This window comes from Catharus ustulatus, chromosome 3 (genome assembly GCF_009819885.2).
Source record: "Catharus ustulatus isolate bCatUst1 chromosome 3, bCatUst1.pri.v2, whole genome shotgun sequence".
Taxonomy (NCBI): domain Eukaryota; kingdom Metazoa; phylum Chordata; class Aves; order Passeriformes; family Turdidae; genus Catharus; species Catharus ustulatus.
In genome coordinates, this window is record NC_046223.1 from 17716362 (window position 1) to 17735139 (window position 18778).

Below are 18778 nucleotides of genomic sequence, written 5' to 3' on the forward strand. Positions count from 1 at the left end.
GGCACTGCTATAACTCAATGTACTAGTCAATTTAAAATGCCAAAATGTGCCAGGGTTTTACTCTATGGATAGAATTATTCATTCATGTCTGAGGTTGGTGAGTAGAGTGATACTATGACAACTTCTCAGATCACAGACTGATCTAGAAAAATATTCCATTTGTAACCTGAGACATTAGCTGTTACTGCAGCAGCATACTTACTCTTCTAACACTGTGTTTTGATTTGTCCTACAAAATGTCTTACAAGCTAATCAAGGAATTTATCACTTTGGTTTAAGTGGCAGGCCAATTAAACATGACTTACTGCAGGTGCTTGGACAGTTGTCATCAGATGGTCAAACGAATTTTGTTGTAGCCTGGATATTTGAAAGGCTGTTTCTATGATAGAGCAACACAGTTAATGTTGCTGTCATCACTTCATGAGCTCATGACTGTGGATTGACATGGCATTGGGAGAATAAAAATAAGAGATATTACTGTTTGGTTTGCATTTCTTTTGTCTCAGTCACTAAGTGTGTGTAGTTCCAGAGATATTCATGCTATGATTGCTTATTGTTTGGTGTGTTTATTTGTTTTAGTGCTCTTGGAAGCAGGGCAGATGGAACAGTTGGTGGGAGGTAGTTTGTGTCACCATTGCTTAGGCAGCAAATATACTGCAGTGGACAGTAGGTTTCAACATTCCATGCATTCCATGTTTCAAAAGGTGTTCTTCTTGACTTGTGTTTGCCCAAAAAGAGACAAGCTTTGACCAGAATTGCCTCTTAGAGCTAAACTATCTTTGCTCAGCCCAGCTACACTGGATTTTTCATCACCCGCCCCATTGTTTATTTTTGGAAGACTTAACTGGCAGTTTATCATTCAGCAGCTCTTGAAAAGCCTGACTCTTCCTCAGAAGAGAGATTATGCTCTTCAGATAAACTTCAACTCTTACCACCTTTTTTGACCTGCCGTGTGACCCAGCAGCAACTTCTTTTTTCTTGTTTGTCAGGACAGCCTCTTCCTCCACAGAGCAGAGGTGTTGGTGTGTTTAGTGGTTTTCAGGAGGTCTCTTTTCTATTCCCTCCTGCCTGAAGCCCTCCACAGCTGTTTGTGTCCATAGGCCAGATATGAGTGGGAATAGCAGTCTTCCTTTGAAGGCTGTGCAGGTGGTGTAGAGCTTGTCCATGGGCACTAAGGCAGAATTTAGCAAGGCTTAATGTTGTTTGCAGTGTACAGGGTTATGTTCAGGAGCACTTGAGGGAAAATAGCAACATTCTGCTGAGGAACATGGAGTTTTCTTGGATGTCCTCCCGGTGTGTTTCCCATCTGTTTGCTGTTCCTGTACACCTTGGGATCTCCCAGTGGAGGAAGCTGTGGAATGAGGATCTTCATGATGCCTTTTGTGCTTTCAGTGGTAAGCCTTAGGGAGCAACATGCAGATAGATTGATTGTTCAGGTAGTTTTGAGGGAAAATGTTTCTGAGCTCAAATGATTTAAGAATAGCAAAATGTATTTGTGGAAAACATTGCTCAGAAGGATTTTCTGTTGTGACACATAGTTTCTCCCCTTAATTAAGCATTGTCCTCTCCATGCACTATGTGAAATTTAGGGGGCTACATTTTTCCTTCAGTTAAAATATTTAAGGAAAACAATTGTGTAGTGACAACAATGGGCTTTTTAAATTGGAGGCCATTTGTCTCTATAATTCCTGTGAAATAAATTCAACTGCCTAAGTTGATTCTATTCATTGTGGTTTAGTTATGTACATACTCATATTTGCGTTAAAAGGCAATGTTTAAAACATTAGTGATGAGTGCTTTCAGAGCTTTCTAGCATGCAGTGCCAATGGAGTTAAATGTTCCACTGGAGTTCAGAAATGGAAGTTTATAGCAGATGTTTTCAGGAAACCAATTTTAGACTTCTGTTCAAAGATGCCTCTACAAGAAAGATTTACAACATTTCCCATCTGTGACTTCAGCTGCCAGCATGGGTTTGCCTTCTGATCAGTATAAAAACCAGCTGACCACTGCTGTACACATCTTTAATATGAAGGTACAAGGCGTAGAGGATGACCCTAAACCTTGTTATCTTTGCCTTGAGCAGAGAAGCACATTGGCTCAGTGTGGGCTCAGTTAGGCCATTGCATACTGGAATAAATGGTCTCTCTCAGCCTTGTTCTTATGATACTGAGACCAGATCTGAAGATGAACCAGTGGCCTGTATCTGGCTCTTTCACTGTCCTTGCAAAAGGAATTCAGTTTTTACTTCTCTGATTGGCAGACTGGCAGCATCACACATATGGGGGTACAAGATGGGTGTGCAAAATTCAGCTTCTGTCTGGGCACAGGAATGATTGTCCAGGCACTCCCAGCAGGCTTCATTCATTTTCATTTAAGGGATTGATTTTACTGTAATTTTTATAAGCATCTCTATGAATAACAGTAGTTGGGAAAAATCATTAGCAAATTGTTTTGTCACTGGAGACAGATCTTTTTGTCGCTGTGCGTTTAAAATTGCTGCAATCAATTGCTCATGCATCTGTAAGGCCATGGTACTGTGTTTTCACACATCCCGTGGTATGTAGCATCCCTTTGTCTTTTCTATGGCATTGTCATGACAGCTTCTGTTGGTACAGCCATTCTCACATCACCAGTTAAACATAACTGAGCTGCAGCTGAGGGGATTGCGCAGTTGTTCCAGCAGTCACTGTGGGAGAAAACTCATCTGCTCCTGGACCTCTCTATGTCTGTTTTCTGCAGGGCGCTGCTGGGTAGAGGAGCACTTCCTTCAGTTTTCCTACCATTTTACCAGTGAAGGGAAGGAGCACTGCTCTGACAATAGAAATGTGCTGCAGGACAAACAGTGCATGTCCTTCACCTTGGCTTGAGTGAAGGGAGGGGTAGCAACTAGCCCAGTGTTCTGTGGTGACCACCATGCCAGTGCCACCAGGATGCCATCAGAAGGATGTTTGGTTTTGCAAGAAGAATGGATTGGGCAGCTTTTTATTTTTTATTTAGGAAAAAAAAATAGGAGACATTCAGTTATGTGCCACAGATACCTGTAGGGCCATCTCTTCTTAAAGAAGTGCATGTGTTATGTGAGGTTTCTCTGCATGAGGAAGATCCAGAGTTCATCAGACCCTTCAACATTATGGCTCATTTCCATCAGAGGAGCTCCACCAACTAGCTGCTATAGAGTTTGGGTCTGATCCTGTGTCCTTAGGGAGGAAAGAAACTGTATCATCATTATCCTTTTTAGAAAGTTTGATCACAGCCTGTGGAGAGATGGCAGTGTTTTTATCTGACAAATACATCACTGTCTTTCAGCAGTTAATTATAATCATCTTGGAAGTTCCAGTGTGTCTGTTTTTCCCTCTTCTTTTTTACTATCGTGTTTTGTTTAACTTTCCCTAATGAGCCCAGTGAAAAGCAATTGTCCTAAATAAATCATGTGCGCTACAAAGCAGTATATCACAATTAGGTTTCCATTATACTTTAATTAGGCATTCCATTATTAAATTGATGTCTTTGGCTTCCTCCAGGTCTCAGACTAATCCTGAAACAAATTCCTCTTTCTGGATAAATATTAGTCAGTCATAATTAAAGAGTATTCATTGGCGTTGCGGCTTTTCATTAAATCCCTCTCTGATTAAGATGGCTCCCCCAAGTACCGGGCTGATTAAATTTAATAAGATTTGTTCACTTGTGTGTATCATGGTCTGGTGGAAACGGTTTTATCACCAGGGGATTGGGAACTTTAAGTTCTTATGTTGGTGCAGGCAGCCATGGGTCTAAATGCCTGTTTTGTGCAGTGCTGTACACTCTTGTTTCAGGGGGCTCTATGGTTTGTGTGGCCGACCAGCGGTGGGAAAAAAAAACTGGAAATTGAATTAGCAGTGTTAGAGTTAAATTTCAAAGGGCTGAGTTATATCTAGACGGTTGCAATAAAGAAGGGAAGATTAAAGTATGTTAGAGGCTCTGTTTTCTTGACTCTTTCATGACTAGGGCTTTGCTGCTGAGTTGACACTTGAGTGCTTTTCTACCCCAAACCGTTTTCTGTCCCTGAGATGTATAGATGAGCTAATTTCAGTGTAAATAGGCCTCAGGTGAAAATTCAGATAATAAAACAGATGTTCCTGACAAAAGTTCTTCTAACATCAGAGAAAGAAATGTTTTCAGAGCAAAATCCTTGTCCTGGATTTCAAAATCAAGGTTAAACTAAAGTGTGATATGGCGTTAGTGTATGTATCCATTGGAGAGAGCTTATAGGCATCACTGTTTTCTGTGAGCTGAAATTATGCCTTCTTGTGGGGCTGCTGGTGCTGTTCTGCATTCCTCCTGCTTTGTACACAGAAATGAAAACAAACCACTGTGACCAAGAATGGCAATAGCACAGATTGGTGAGGCGTGCAAGAGATCGGCTCAGGACATCTGCAGAAGCACTCCATCCAAATATTTGAGGTGGCAGCTAGCAGGTGTTTTTTTCAATATCCAGTTCAGACTCTATTTTTGGTGCAGGGTACATTTTCATCTAGTGTTTTGGTTTGGGATGGGCTGTATTTGTAATATCAAATATCTCAAAATGCGTTTTCAGTGTCGCGTATCCCAAATGTAATGATACTGGGTATATCATCTAGCCGGTCTGTTGTATTGCACAGAATCAGAGCCGCCTGCTGATCCCAGATTGCTGTTCCTGGGGCTGCTGAAGGCCCGAGAGTGATGATGCCTGGGACAGTGTGCAGGGGCAGGGTTGGAGGCGGTGTCAGGTCAGTGTGCAGCTGAAGAGTTCTCTCTAGCGGTTGGTTGTGGGTAGTGAGGACAGAGAGCAAAGTGCACTGAATGAAGGAAAGGGTACTCATCTGTAGCGACTGGGAAAAGGGAGAAACACAGCAATGTGAGGAAAGGAAGCTGACCTTTATATCTGAATTACAAATAAGAATAGTTGTAATGTGCTAGAAGCCAAGAATAAAATGTCTTTTCTCTGATATTCATCGTTTATTTACTTATTGCTACTGTTGCAATGCAGCAGGGATGGTGTTTTGCTATTCATAGCACCATCCTTCCACTGGCCTGAAGGACCTGATGGACAGCAAGAATCCATGGCATTTCCGAGGAGATGGGGTGCACTTTGATCTGTTGATTAGCAAGCAAGAACTGCCACAGCTGCTTCCTTCTGAGTATCTGTGGTGAATTAGTTTCCTCTACTCACAGTGACTCACTGTATTTTTTTGGTTGTGACTTTACCAAAGACAAGGCTCAAAATAAGTTGCATGCTCAGTCTGCAGGTTTGGCAAAATGTTTATTTAAGGCAATGTGAAAGTGATTAAAAATGATGAGAAAATTCCTACCTTACATGCTGACAAATCCTAAAAGTATAGAAAAGAGAAAGAAGCATTTGAAAAGAGTATGAGCAAGGGCTTTGGAAGAACTGAGGGAATTAAATAACATCTAATAAGAAGACCAGGGAGATCGGGAAATATAACCTCTTTAACCCTTGTATTTTAATTGGGATCCTGAAAGCCTGCATATGCTATTGTACTACAACATGGCAGTTCATACATACTGCTACTGCTTGCATCTTTAAAAATGTACCACTTTTCTTCTCCAAAAATTCCAGCGTTTAAGCCAGCTCCATTGTTTACCTAGCAGTAACATCCTGCAATGTTGAGCATCATTGGTATGACAGTTGTGTATGTAAACTGTTCCAGAGTGTTTTGTTTTACTGTTAACTCAGAGAGACCAGTCAGAAATGGCAGTGGAAATTGCAGATACAACAGCTGGATTCTGGTAGAACTGGATAACCTCAAATAGGAATGTGTTTTCTGTTGTAGAGATTGATGCTTAATTTCTGCACTGGAGAGAGATTGTTCATTCAAATAGACAGCAAAGAAATGTACAGGGGTGGATTATTTCTTTCCCAGATTCCCAGGGATTTGAAATGCCCAGCAAGTAACAGAAAAATTAGGTGGGTAGTCCGTGATTTTAAAGATAAGAATATGCTCTGTATGTCTGTGTAAGATTTATTTTAAGGGTATCTGGTGTCTTGTTTTTGCTTAATTGTAATGATACTTAGCTTTCCAGAAATACCTGGATGACTAGTTATGCTTTTTTTTTTTCTTCCCCCTCCCCAAAAACAAAAATAACTCAGCCATTTCCTAATTTAGATACATTTGCCTGCCTAGCAAGACATCTTATCGTGACAAGGTAGAGTACACATGAAGTCTTTTGAAAAAAATTCACTGAAGTGTAGCAAATTATCTTCATTTCAAGCATAATTGTGATTCTCATCTGAGCTGCTTGGCTGTTTGCCAGGAAATGCATTTTTGAGCTCAGAGGAGTTGGAAAGTTGCATACCAGTGTGTCAGTGTCTGTCTGTTACATGAAACATCATTTTTCTGTTTGAAAAACCAGTGGTGTAATATAAGCCTAGAAACAACAGCGTCTTCTTCTACCTAAATTGTAACATACCTATGAAAACCAAATCCCATATGTATGTGTAGAGAAAACCTGTAGCAGGGGAGGCTGGGAGAGAGCAAATATGCAGGCAAAGGAATAAACATGGCATTTTTGTTATCTGGATTTGATAAATATAGTTTGGGAATGATAGAGTAAAGAGTGGTGAGTCAGTTTTGCCTGGTCATCTCCAGTGACTGAAAATAACTTGTTATTCCAACCCTTTTATCCCTTCATTTCTTTCTTTCACATATTTTTGTGTCTTATTTATAGCTCAACCAGCTTTTCCTTTGCAATTTGTAGAATAACCCTTCAGAGTCAGGAGGACTGAGGAGTAGCAGCTCCTAGGCAGTCTTGACAATGGAGCCACTGGATCATTCCCTGTTGCTGTGACTGGATCCCCCCTTTCCTGTGCACATTCTTCCCACATCTGCATGGGCAGCCTTGGTTCCTGAAGTCATTAATGGGTTTGTGTTGACAGGAGCCACGTGAGATGTTTCAGACCAGCTGGCTGTGACTTCGACAGCAGCAGGGTCAGGGGCCCCAAGTCTGGAGAGGTGGCAAGGCTGTGAAATCTTAGTGGAGGTTGTAAGCTGTTCTGAAATGCATGAAATCCACCACCACAACCCATACTTGTATTTATCCTGTAAAGCACAGCTGTGCAAACAATGCTTGCAATAATTCTGAGCTAAATCTTCTGTGTTTTGCTTTAACTCCCGTGCCCAGCATTTTTGTCCAGTTTAATCCACAAACTAAGGATCGGTTTAGCACTTGATACATCTTAACTTGCAGATCAGAAGATACTTCTTCATCAGCTGGTAGGTCTCCCACAGTACTGACTTCTCATAGCATAACTAGACTACTCCATATTAAATCATCTGATTTGGTCTGGAGAGCAAGAAGGGAGCTGGCAGGATTAACTGCAGTCCTCCTTATTAATTGACCAATGGAGAGGGCAAGGGGAGAGACATGTTCAAACAATAAGTGTGAATAAGGGACCTTAAAGATCATTTGGTTCCAAGCCTTCTGCCATGGGCAGGGACACCTTGCACTAGATCAGGTTTCTCCAATCCCCATCCAACCTGGCCTTGAACACTTCAGGTCATGGGGCATCCACAGCTTCTTTGGGCCAACATGTGCCAGTGCCTTACCCCCACAGTAAGGAATTTCTTCTTAGTATCTAATCTCACCCTTCGCTTTAAAGCCATTCCTGTTTGTCCTGTTGCTAAATGCCTTGTAAAAAGTGCCTCTCCAGCTCTCTTGTAGCCCCCTTCAGCTACTGGAAGGTGCTCTAAGGCCTCCACAGGGCTCTTCTCCAGGCTGAATAACCCCAACTCTTTCAGCTTATCTGTAGCAGAGATGCACCAGCACTCAGAGCACCTTCATCGTCTCTGCTGGCCTTATTCCAACAGATCCATGTCCTTCTAGTGCTGGGGTTCCCAGAGCTGGTTGCAGCACTCCAGGTGGGGTCTCACTAGAGGGAGCAGAGGGAGAGAATCACCTCCCTGGACCTGCTGGCCGTGCTGCTTCACATGCAGCCCAATTGGTGGAGCCTATTAGCAGACACCAGCCTGGGGTGTAAGAATGTCAGGCTCTGTCACAGGTTAAGAGTAGAAAAACAAGAAACGAGAGGGAATGTTGGTACTAGATGCCTGTGTATGGACTTAATGAGGCCATTTTGGAAAATTCACCCATGCTTTGAAAAGTATATTGAAATATTAGGAGAGATTCAGAGAGCTGCTGAAGTGATTTGAGCTTTAAAAGCCATGTTTCATATTGAGATTTCAAAAACTAAATAGGTTTAGTTTGTTCAGGAGCAACTTAGGAGGTTGACAGATCATACCATCATGTAGCTCTGTGAGTAGACAGCTCTCTAATTTAGCCAAGTTACATGCTCAGGAAGTAGAAGTACAAAAATAATGCACACAGACACATACACTCCCTCCTGATTAATTAGGGGAATTGCTTGTCTCATGGTAAAAGCTTTAGGGATGTCTCTCTCATCATATCCCATGGCAAAACCCAAAGCATTCTGCATAAGCTCCTGTGTCATTCAGGAGATTAGATGATGATAACATTCTGTCTGGTCTTAAAATAATTAAATGAGGTATTTACAGAGATTTCAAAGTCAAAGCGGATCTCCCTCCCCACCACCCCCCTCTCAGCAGCTTCAGTTAGTGGTATTGTTTACATATTAATGAGATGTAGCATCAGGCTGCAAAACTATGTGATTTAAATGTATTTAGCAAAAGAATTAAGCACATGTAATGGTTGCTGATAGCTGTGAGGATATCCTTATATCTCTTGATCTTTGTACCTGAGATGGGATCCCAGTACAACTTTACTCCTTTATGCAGCATCCAGAGCACATTTCCTTCCTGCTGGGCAGCAGAAAACAGACAGAGCTGTCCTTTCCCCTGGCTCCCATCCTCAGGAACCAGAGGGGCAGTGTCCTTAACTCCTTAGTATCAGCAGGTGGAAGATCTCCCTCTCTCCTTTGTATCACAATGCCAGTGGAAAATCATATAGGTATAGAAAGATTTGGTATGCAGGATCACTCTCCTCTGTTAATCAAAGCAGCATTATCATTCTGTCTTCTTTTGTTTGCTTATTTGATTGCTACACTTACCTAAAAAAGATTTCCAATACTTACTGAGTTGAAAGTGATTTAGATTAACCCCAGCTGACACTGCTGCTTTAAAGAGGGCTGCCTGAAGTTTTAAATCCTCATGAGCGTGATACTTCCCAGGAGGAGCTGTAAATCCTTGAAGCTGCTCCCTCCTGATACTGTGTTCTCAAAGAAAAATCACTCAAATCTCGTGAGCCAAGACAGTAATATTTCCCAGCAAGCAGTTTTAGATGGCTTTTGTTTTAATGTCCTGTGTTCAAGGCTAACATACAATACTCAGGTATATTGTATAACCTGAAAAGTTTTCTTTTACTTGTTTCCATCTTTCTTTCATTATCTTGCTGATCAGTTTATTTACAGAAGTCCCAGCCTCCTCCTATCGGTTTCATAAGAAAATGTGATGAGGGTGGAGGATATTAAGGCATAGGTGGGCAAGTGACAGCCAGTGTTTAATGGAAGCCTGGAAATGTATGAAATACCTGGAGCTGTGCAATAGAGGGATACATATGTCACTTTGCAGCAGAAGGCAGTTATGTTAAGCTGGGAGGTGGAATGGACAAGAGCCTCAATATAGGTCTCACTTTCAACAGAGCAGCTTAATTTAAGAGTGATTATTCTGTTGTGAGAGCATCTCCATGTGCCTCTCCCCATGGTGGCTCAGCAGCTCATCAGATGCTGTTCTGTGATGTACCCTGGTTAAGAATAGCATCCTCTTTGCTGGATCAGAGCAGGAAAAGAGCCAGTATAATCCTTGTGAGGTTTAAAGGAATATCAATGATAACCAAAGTAGGATAAATTAGGGCTGCTGAGATCCTTGCTAGGGATGGAAATGGGTAATAGCCACCCTTGTTAATGCCAAGGAGACTCAAATTCACCTTTGAGGCTGCTGAGAATCTGAGTAGTTCATTGCGTGGATTTGCCTTGGGGCCATCCTCATTTTTAGTTCACTGATAGTCCTTTTGGCTTTCAGAAGTCCTATTCTGAGTCATTACTTTGGCACTCCAGTCCCTGTTTGTACAGATCCCTTTGTCCCATGGTGAGCTTGCTCAGCATCACTGGATAGGAGCAAACAACCCTGTGGCTGGTGAGAATCAGAACTGAGGAACAGGCCATGCTTGAGCTCAAAAGCAAAGCTTTAGCACAGGGAATGGGCCCATCCATCCAGGACCAGGGGCTGGGTCCATCCAACTAACTTGTGATTGCTCTGTAGGGCTGAGCTTCACCTTTGCCAGTTGTCTCCAATTGTAGCTGCACTGCAGTATTCTCTTGGTGAATATGTTTGAAGGAAGCTGAAAATCATTTAATCCTGCCTTTTACATTCAGGATGGGTTTTTTCCCCTAGAATTAAAATACTGTACTGGCATTGTATTACTGAACACACAATTAAAAGTAATCTTCAGTTTACCTGTAACATCTTTATTTTGAACCTAGTAAGAGGCTCTTGGTTGTAAAGTTTTATAATAGGTGATGAGCTGTACCCGTGTATAGTGCGCATGTATTGTGTGTGAGCATATTGGGAATGTGTGCTCAGGGCAGGGAACTGCAGAAACTCAGCTGTACAGGGCTACCAGATGCTGCAGGATAAAAATTCTGATGGAACAACTGGTGTAGTGAAAGAAAACATCCTCATTTTTCCTTGGAAGTGTTTTTTTGAAAAAACATGTCTTTCTCTGATTCTGATATTTTGGTCCTGAGCCTGGTCAAGTTCTCTCTGTGTCACCTCTGAGTCCAGTGCCCAAAGCAACCAGCTGTGCATTGTAATCGCCTGAAGTAATGTCGTGTGTCAACTGAAGTACAAATAACTTTGATTTAGGCACAGGAAGTTCAGTAAGTTAAAGAATAGTGCTTTTAAGGCATTTTGTCATCCCAAAATGCAGACTGCCACATGGATTAATCATCATCTGCATGTTGTGCAGTTTACAGCCGCTTAACAGTAATTAGAAATAAACTTTATATTCACTCCTGAGCATTGCAGTAAGCTTTCCTTTTTTGAGGTGCACTTAAAAAGCATAGGACAAAATATTATTCTTGGGTATGAAGGATACATAGTTCTACTACTACAGGAAGAAAGTCATGGGACTGTAAAGCTACTGAAATTGGTGTTTCTATCTGTCCTGAGGAGCTGGGCTACCTGCCTGACATTTTAGCCTAAATGGCAGTTTCTTAGGTTAATTAGATTTCAGATGCAAATCTCTGAACATTATTTGATTTCTTTTGTCCTTCATTCCTTCCTCAAGGGGTCATGGATACTCAGAGGATAAAGATGATCCCTCAGATGTCACTGACAATATTGCCAGAAGTGCTTTGCCCTCCTCAGTTTCTCTGAGCTGTGAACAGATATATTTGCTGACTTTTTTTTTGACCCGCTAGAGATGTAGAATGGTGCGGTTTCCTGTGGGGAAATTTTTTTCAAAACAAGCAGAAACAAGTTGCTGAAGGAGATCTTCAAATTCAGGTGGAAAAAACATCCTTAAGCCAGTGACTGCCCTGTGTCTTCTTCACTTTATGATCACTTGATTTTCTGGTTGACCTGCACTTTGCTATGGATCTGAACCACATGTTGTTAGATATCTCCAGATTGCAGAGACAACTTCACGGGGAAAGAGACAGTAAAGATGTTCAAAGCATGCAGGTTCAGAGCTGCCTGATTAAACCTAGCCTAAGGGAATTTTGTCCCTTCTCATAGATGATCTACCTTTGTCTGCTATGGTGACTTTTCTTCTTTTTACAGATTGTCTTGTAGATTGCCCTGCCAGGGAATTAAAGCTTCAGTCTGCCACTTGTGTGGAATTGTTAAATATGGGTGACCCAAGCAAGGGGCCTCTTGCATGTGAAACCTGGTATTTTGGTCTTCACTCTTTCTGATATTTCTGTTCTTTCAGATATGCTAATTATACCTTTAAAGTTTTCTTTTCTTCTTGTGTAAAATACTTTCATAGGTGAACCTTGCAGCTGGAATTAGGAAATGCTGGTTCCAGCTGGACACAGAGAGTAGGCCCTGTAATCATTCTTTGCCTCGATTTCCCCACGTGTAATCTTGAAACAGTAATGCCCACCCTCCTCTGTGCAGCTCTTTGAGCTTTGTTCTGGGTCACTAAGAAGCCATAATGTAGTCTAGACCTTCTACAGTCTGGTGGGAAGCCCTGCTGGAAGGTATCTTGTCTGGGGATGGTATGGATCCATAGGCAAGGAGTAGAGGCTTTCCTCTTTCTGATCAGGAATTCATGGGAAGAAATACACCTGCATACTAAAGAGATCAGACCAGCTATGTGAGTGCACAGAATCCTGCCATTCCTGCTTGCCCAGAGTCAGAAATCCTTTGTCTTTAGCGGATCTGATGATTTGTTACCTGTGGTCTGTATGCCAGTGGCCCTTAAATGTAAAGCCTTGATTTCTCAAGTAGTCCATGTAGCTAGTGGACTGATAGTTTAGCTGCCCAGACATGAATGACTGCAAGATGTGCAAGAAACTCATCTGGCCAAAAACTCATTTCATAAAAGTCTTTTTTGATGCAAAGGTATCAGGAAGGCTGGACTTTTCTATCCTCTCTTTTTGGGGTAAAGTGTGTAGGTTTTATGTTCCACTAGGCCTGGGGATCTATGGAGGATCCTGAGGAAGGAAAATGGAAGAGATGGAAATCTCTTGGAGGTTTATGTAGCAGCTCTTCCCCTGGTTGGGCCAGAAATGAAGAGATGGATGTCTGTCCTGAAGGATGATTCTAAATCTGATGGTAGAAATATGTGGAATAGGGCAGTTAAAATACAAGCTGTTCTCAAAAGTAAAATGTTTTGTGCTAAGGTGCAACAGGCTGGCAATTATTTCCCTTTTTAAGGGCTGAGATTCTAAGACGTGATCGATTTTGGCATCTCTTGGAAAGAGATCTGAAAGGTTTTACTTGTGCAGAACGAACAGAACAGGGATTCTCTGCTCAGTTTGGAGGTGATCCCAGAGCTAGACAAAATATGGAATATTGAGTTTTGCTCTGATAGACCTCCAAGGAGCCATATAAATCTCTTTAAAACCCCAAGTAACCTGCCACAAAACTGTCCGAGAGAGATTGCTTCAAGACAGCACAATTATAAAATACTCTCAAAGGCTGAATAGGGTTTTTACCCCTCTTGTGATATTTGGAGTTGAACTTTAGATACATCATTTTAAGCATGGCCTTTTAAAGTAACTTTCTATTCCTGCCCTGTCATTTTTAGGGCTGTAAAGGAAAACCAAAATGCCAGGGAAGGAAAGGAAATTAAAATGAAGAGTGGGACTAAAGAGTAGGTTTTGATCATCTTTGCAAGAAGTGGCATCATCTGTGAGAACAAAAGTCTTCAATTGCTGCAACTGGAGACAGCTTTTAGTCTCCAATTCTATTTTGCCCTGAGCCAGCCAGCCAAATAAAAACAGCAACATAAATCACTGCTGGCAGAACTTAACAGTTATGCAACGTCCAGTGCACCACATGCCTATTTTTAGATCAGTTTTACACTAGCAGAATTTACTTTATGAAATCTAAAAAGAATGTCTGTTTGGAGGCTGGGGGATAAAGACAGTATTTAGAAAGTGCAAAATGTAAAAACACTTGGTACAAGGATGCTCTAGCAAGCCCTGCTTTGGTAATATTAATATCCCTTCAAAAATGTTGGCTCAATCAGGCATGCTAATGAAGAGTAGGGGGTTTTTCATCAATAGCCCCTTGAATTTCTAATCTGCAATTGCTGTTTGAATGGTTAGCTATGCTCCCTTTACCCAAACAGCTGAACATCAGATTCACATACAGCACTCGTTATCCAAGACCAGATGTGCCTCTTCTCTCCTTTACATTTGACTTAATTCTCTTACTATTGTAATTCTGCATTAGTTTGTACTGTGTATAATCTTGTTCCCAAGCTTTTTGTTCAGATTCAGAACAGGCAGTGATTGGGAAAAGTTTGACCTTTCAGCCCTTAGATATTCTAGCAGATGAAACACAGTCTGCATAGTTAATGTATCTGTGGGATTTCTGCCATAATTTTGACAGTTTTCAATCATGTCTTGAAGCAGATTAGTATTCTGACTGTTGCATGATCTATATTGATCCTTTTTCCCCCAAACCTTTCTTCTAGGTGACAATCTGGATGCCATTCATGACATAACTGTGGCATACCCCCAAAACATTCCTCAGACAGAGAAGCACCTTTTGAAAGGAAACTTCCCAAAGGAGATTCACTTCCACGTCCAGAGATACCCCATAGAGACAGTGCCCACTTCCAAGGAGGAGCTGGAGCTTTGGTGCCGGAAACGCTGGGAAGAGAAAGAGGAGAGACTGCGACACTTCTACGAAGGTGGAAAACGCTTCAGCGCGGCAGGGCAGGGCATTGTCCCACCCTGCAAATCCGAGCTCAGGGTCCTGGCGGTGAAGTGCGCCTCGCTGCTCTACTGGACGGTGTTCCCGCTGGCAATGCTTGCGCTGCTGTACCTCTACAGCTTTGCACAGTGGTACTTCGCAGCCATGATCGTCTTTTTCGTTGTGCAGCAGAAGATCTTTGGTGGGCTGGAACTCATTGAACTCGCTTGCCATCGGTATTTTAAAAAGCAACAGAAGTTTCACGACATGAAAGTAAAAATCAATTAGTTCTGGGGGAGAGGAAGGGTGGTTTTGAGATGCCCTGCAAATTTTATGCACAGGGAACAATTTTTGCATGAGAATTGTCTTTTACTATTGCCATTGTTAGACATTTGCACATGATTCTGTGAAGAGAAAGAACAATGTTAGTTATTGCTACACGTGAAAATGGTAGTTTTTAATCTCTGAATGTAATTTCGACATTGCTCTCACAAGCAGCTAGCAACTGCATTCTGCTGTCATTAAGAAAAGAATTGCTGGATTGCTGAACAATCATAAGGACATTAATAAATGTGACATGCACTGAAGTTTCATGTAGAAACCCAAACAGTTCAGCAAAGAGAGGCAGATGTAGGATTTCTTTAGAGTCACGTTGTGTGAAGTAAGCACCTAATTTGGAAAACTGGTAAGTTTTGATGGTAGGTGAAAGTTGAAGGAGAGATTGTTCTGTTTCTTTTTTCTATTTCAAGTACTCAAACTTATTTTGAAGTAATATTTTTGCATAAGCTTTTCCAAACACTACTGAACCTACCAAGTATTCAGCTATTCTGGCTTGGTCACTCAGGAGGATTTTTAAGCCTTGCAGTTTTGCATCATAGTACAGAAAGCAGTACAGTGCTCACTCTGCCTCCACTTAAGTGTTTGCTGATTATTTAATAGACCTAAGTTTTATATCTCACTGTTTCATACTGTTCTAGTCTCCCTGTTAGCTGTGGGAGACTTGTTCCTACTGTAGTATGTAGAGCTGCAGGATAGGGGAGCTGGTTTTTTATTGGGTTTTTTTGGTATTTTTCTCTCACAGAGGCAAAAATAGCTATTTGTCTCTGAGTAACTGGAAAATGTTTTTCAAAAAGGTTTCCTTGTATCCTTGTAGACATTCTTTGGTTGAAAACATTTTATTTGGTTTTCAGAGTAGGCAAAATACCTTTTTTGTTCTCTTTTAAATTTGTTTTTTAGTATTAATTTTGGTTCCTTTGGCATTTCACGTGTCCATGTACATAAGCAGGAAGACTGCTTGTTCCATGCATGTCAGACAAACCTGTTGAAATGCAACAGTTCTCTCCTTGGTGTACAAGAGATGGGTTTGAGTTCTAGACTTAGCACAGGGAAGAGCTGCATCTTCCCTTTGCATACTGGCTTTGTTTGCCTGATGACATCGTTACTTTTTCAACCTTCTTCGCAACTTTTGGTACTTTCCCTTATTTTCATAACAATCAGAAAACCTGAACGTTTGAACTCAGACAAGGCACTTTCAAGTGTATCCCTTTTCATATTAGTAAAAGTAATGTTCAAGCTCTTGTAGAAAAAGACAAAAACATTGCCAGCACTTCAAAGACACTTCAGGTCTTCAGGTTAAATTGTTTTGCAACCTCCAGAATTTTAGACAACTTGATCAATTGTATTGCTGCAAAACCTTCCTTCCTGACTTACTAAATATTTGGGGTTTTTTGCATGAGGGCTTGTTTGAGCTGGACCCAGATGGCTAGCTCTGTTTGTTGAGTGGCATTGCCATGAAATGTGGAAGTCCAGAGTGCAAAATGTATCTCATACTGTGCTGCATATCCCAAGTGTTGGGTCAGCATGGTGGACACACCTGTTTGCTTCTAAGTTACAACACTGAGCATGTCTAATGTGTTTGTTTCAAAGATCATTTTTTGAACGAATCACCAGCCTCTATTCAACTGTCCCTTGCAAGGTGACAAGTCTTTTTTAATCTATGCTTATAATAACTAATTGTTTATTATGCGCAAAGTACTTGAAGCCATCTGGTTTACTCCAATTTTTTTAATCCCTTTTTTCTTAAAAATAAATAAAAGTAGGTTTCTATTTAGGGTTATGTTTCTTAATGATTTTTCATGTTTGTATTTGTGTACCTGACAACTGGTGTTGCATTGTCACGAGTGAAGGATGTAATTTCTGCGCCTTGAGGTCTTTTTTTAAAGCAATTCTGTGATATCACAGGCATGGTTGCAGCTTAAACCTCCATAGCCTGTTTTTTCTTCAGCTAATACCCTGCACATTCAGGTAACCCACTGCAAGGGAAAACCTAAAAACCTCATTTGTGGTTAATGCAGAGGAGACCTTCCAGCTTCTTCCAGTCTGTCCTGAGCCACGGCTGTGCTTTCATACCAGGAGTAACCATAGCCAGCCTACTCCAATAGCCTTAACATCACCTTCAGGAATGACTTCAGAGGACAGGTTCCAGGTGTTGGTGACATAAAATACCAGCTACGTTTTTCTCAGTCGGTCTGAGAACTTTGTGGTGTCATCAAATGTACCGGCAACATCAGTGTGAGTCTTGGTCATGGCACAGTACAGGATTTATGTCTCTGTGTAATTAAAGTTGGGCAATCCAACATTTACCCTTACAAGGGATTTTCTCCCAGCAGGAGTCAAGCATGTAACCTACTGTAATGTGGTTAAAACATCCCACAAAATCTGTAATTTGTCTTCCTCTCTCATGTATTTGGATCAAAGAGAAAGAATAATCTGCTTGTCAAACAGATTGTGTTTGCAGTGCCCAACTCCATGATGCAGAGTGAGTGGTAAGTGAAGAATCCTCCTCTCACAGGGAAGGGTGTTGGCTTTGTGTCTCTAGTAAATGTTTAGATTATGTGCATCATTTTCCAGGTCAATTAGAAATGCAAGATGGGAAAAATGTTGAATGAAAACTTAAAGTTTTGTGGATAGAGAAGCTTCTTTGTTTAAAATGTGATTAAGGAACTGGGGAAAACTTTTCTGTGAAAGCTTTTTTTTCCCCTCTGGTGAAAATGCAGCTTTTTAATCAAAAGGTTTTGATACCCAAATTTCTTGGAGACTAGTTCGTTCCTACCCTGTCTTCCTTTTCAAAGATCACTAAGGTGGCATTTAGGGTCGTGGTTTAGTGGTGGATTTGGCTGTGCTGGGTTTATAGTTAGACTCAGTGATCTTTTCTCACCTGCATCACTCTGTGATTCTGTGCTGGGTAAATCACTTGGAAATTTTTTTCAATACTGTTGGGATGAAGGTGCTAATCTGTCAGGAATCACATAGCCCTCTCCATGGGACGTGGATTGGCACTGGGTCTCCTCTTACTCAGCAGCAGGTTTGTCCCAGTTCATCTTCTCTTGTAGTCCCAGCAGCTGCCCCTCTGAACTCTGTCTGCAGGGCCTACAGGTCTTGCTGGGTCTTGCATGCATCATTTGGGATCAAGGCTGTGCTTTAAGGATGCTGCTCCCCTTTGCTCAATCAAATGTTTCCTCATCAGCATCAGGGGGTTTCTTTCTCTCTGCTCAGAACAGAAGGTTGATATCATGCCACCTGTGTGTGTCACCAGGCTCATCTGGGTAGCAGGATGTCAGACCAAGACATTTTTCTCTTGACTTCAAAGCTGCAAGGCCCAAAGCTGGTCTGTAAGGTGTTGTCTTGATCATAGGAAATGTAGTTCCTAGTTTTTTGCATTGCATTAATCGGTGTTGTTTAAAAAAGATCTGTGTTTTAATAACTTGATTTTATATGTGCACTGTGTGAAAAGAAACACCAGGACACTACAAACCTACAGAAAGCCTTAGTTTTCAGATTTCACTGATGATATTATTAGAATGTTTTAACCATGTACCAGTTACTCTACAGCAACAATAAAGACCTGAAGCATTGCATGTGTTTAATTTTGCTGTTTTCTTTTTACTGCACCTGTGAGGAACAAACCTTGTCTTCAATCATATGGCTGGCTTGCTTGGGCAGACTGGTGTCTGTTTCCATGCTTGATTCATGGATTGTGACTATTGAGGGAGAGGAGCCCCCCAGTTCTCCGTGGGAGGCTGGGAAGGGGTGTATGGCTCTACCCTCCCTTCCAGCTTCTTCATGTAAAGAGGCACAGAAACCTTTGAGTGTTCAAGAGCTACAGCTCAGCTTTAGTCTGGCTGTGCTGCTTAACCAGGATTGCTGAAGAATAACCTGTCCTAGGTAGTGATAGGTGGGTAAGTCCTCCATTTTAGCTGTATTCTGTTACCTCCCATGTAATTACTGACACAAGAAACAATCTATGACAAGATTCACATTCTTAGAGGACCTTTCTTTAATGTAACTCCAGGTCACAGGCCCCTTGATTCTCTCTCCATTGCTTAATTGCTAATCTG

General features: G+C 41.5%; 1 protein-coding gene across 3 annotated transcripts in view; it reads left to right on the plus strand.

Moving 5' to 3' along the window:
• Positions 1 to 18296, plus strand: part of LCLAT1 (lysocardiolipin acyltransferase 1) — a 112339-nt gene extending 94043 nt beyond the window's left edge. For all 3 annotated transcript variants that reach the window (XM_033055874.2, XM_033055875.2, XM_033055872.2), the window contains one exon: positions 14161 to 18296. In XM_033055874.2, the coding sequence (XP_032911765.1) occupies positions 14161 to 14669 (509 nt within the window). In that variant the 3' untranslated portion in view covers positions 14670 to 18296. The remainder of the gene's footprint in view (positions 1 to 14160) is intronic.
• The last annotated feature ends 482 nt before the right edge of the window (positions 18297 to 18778 follow it).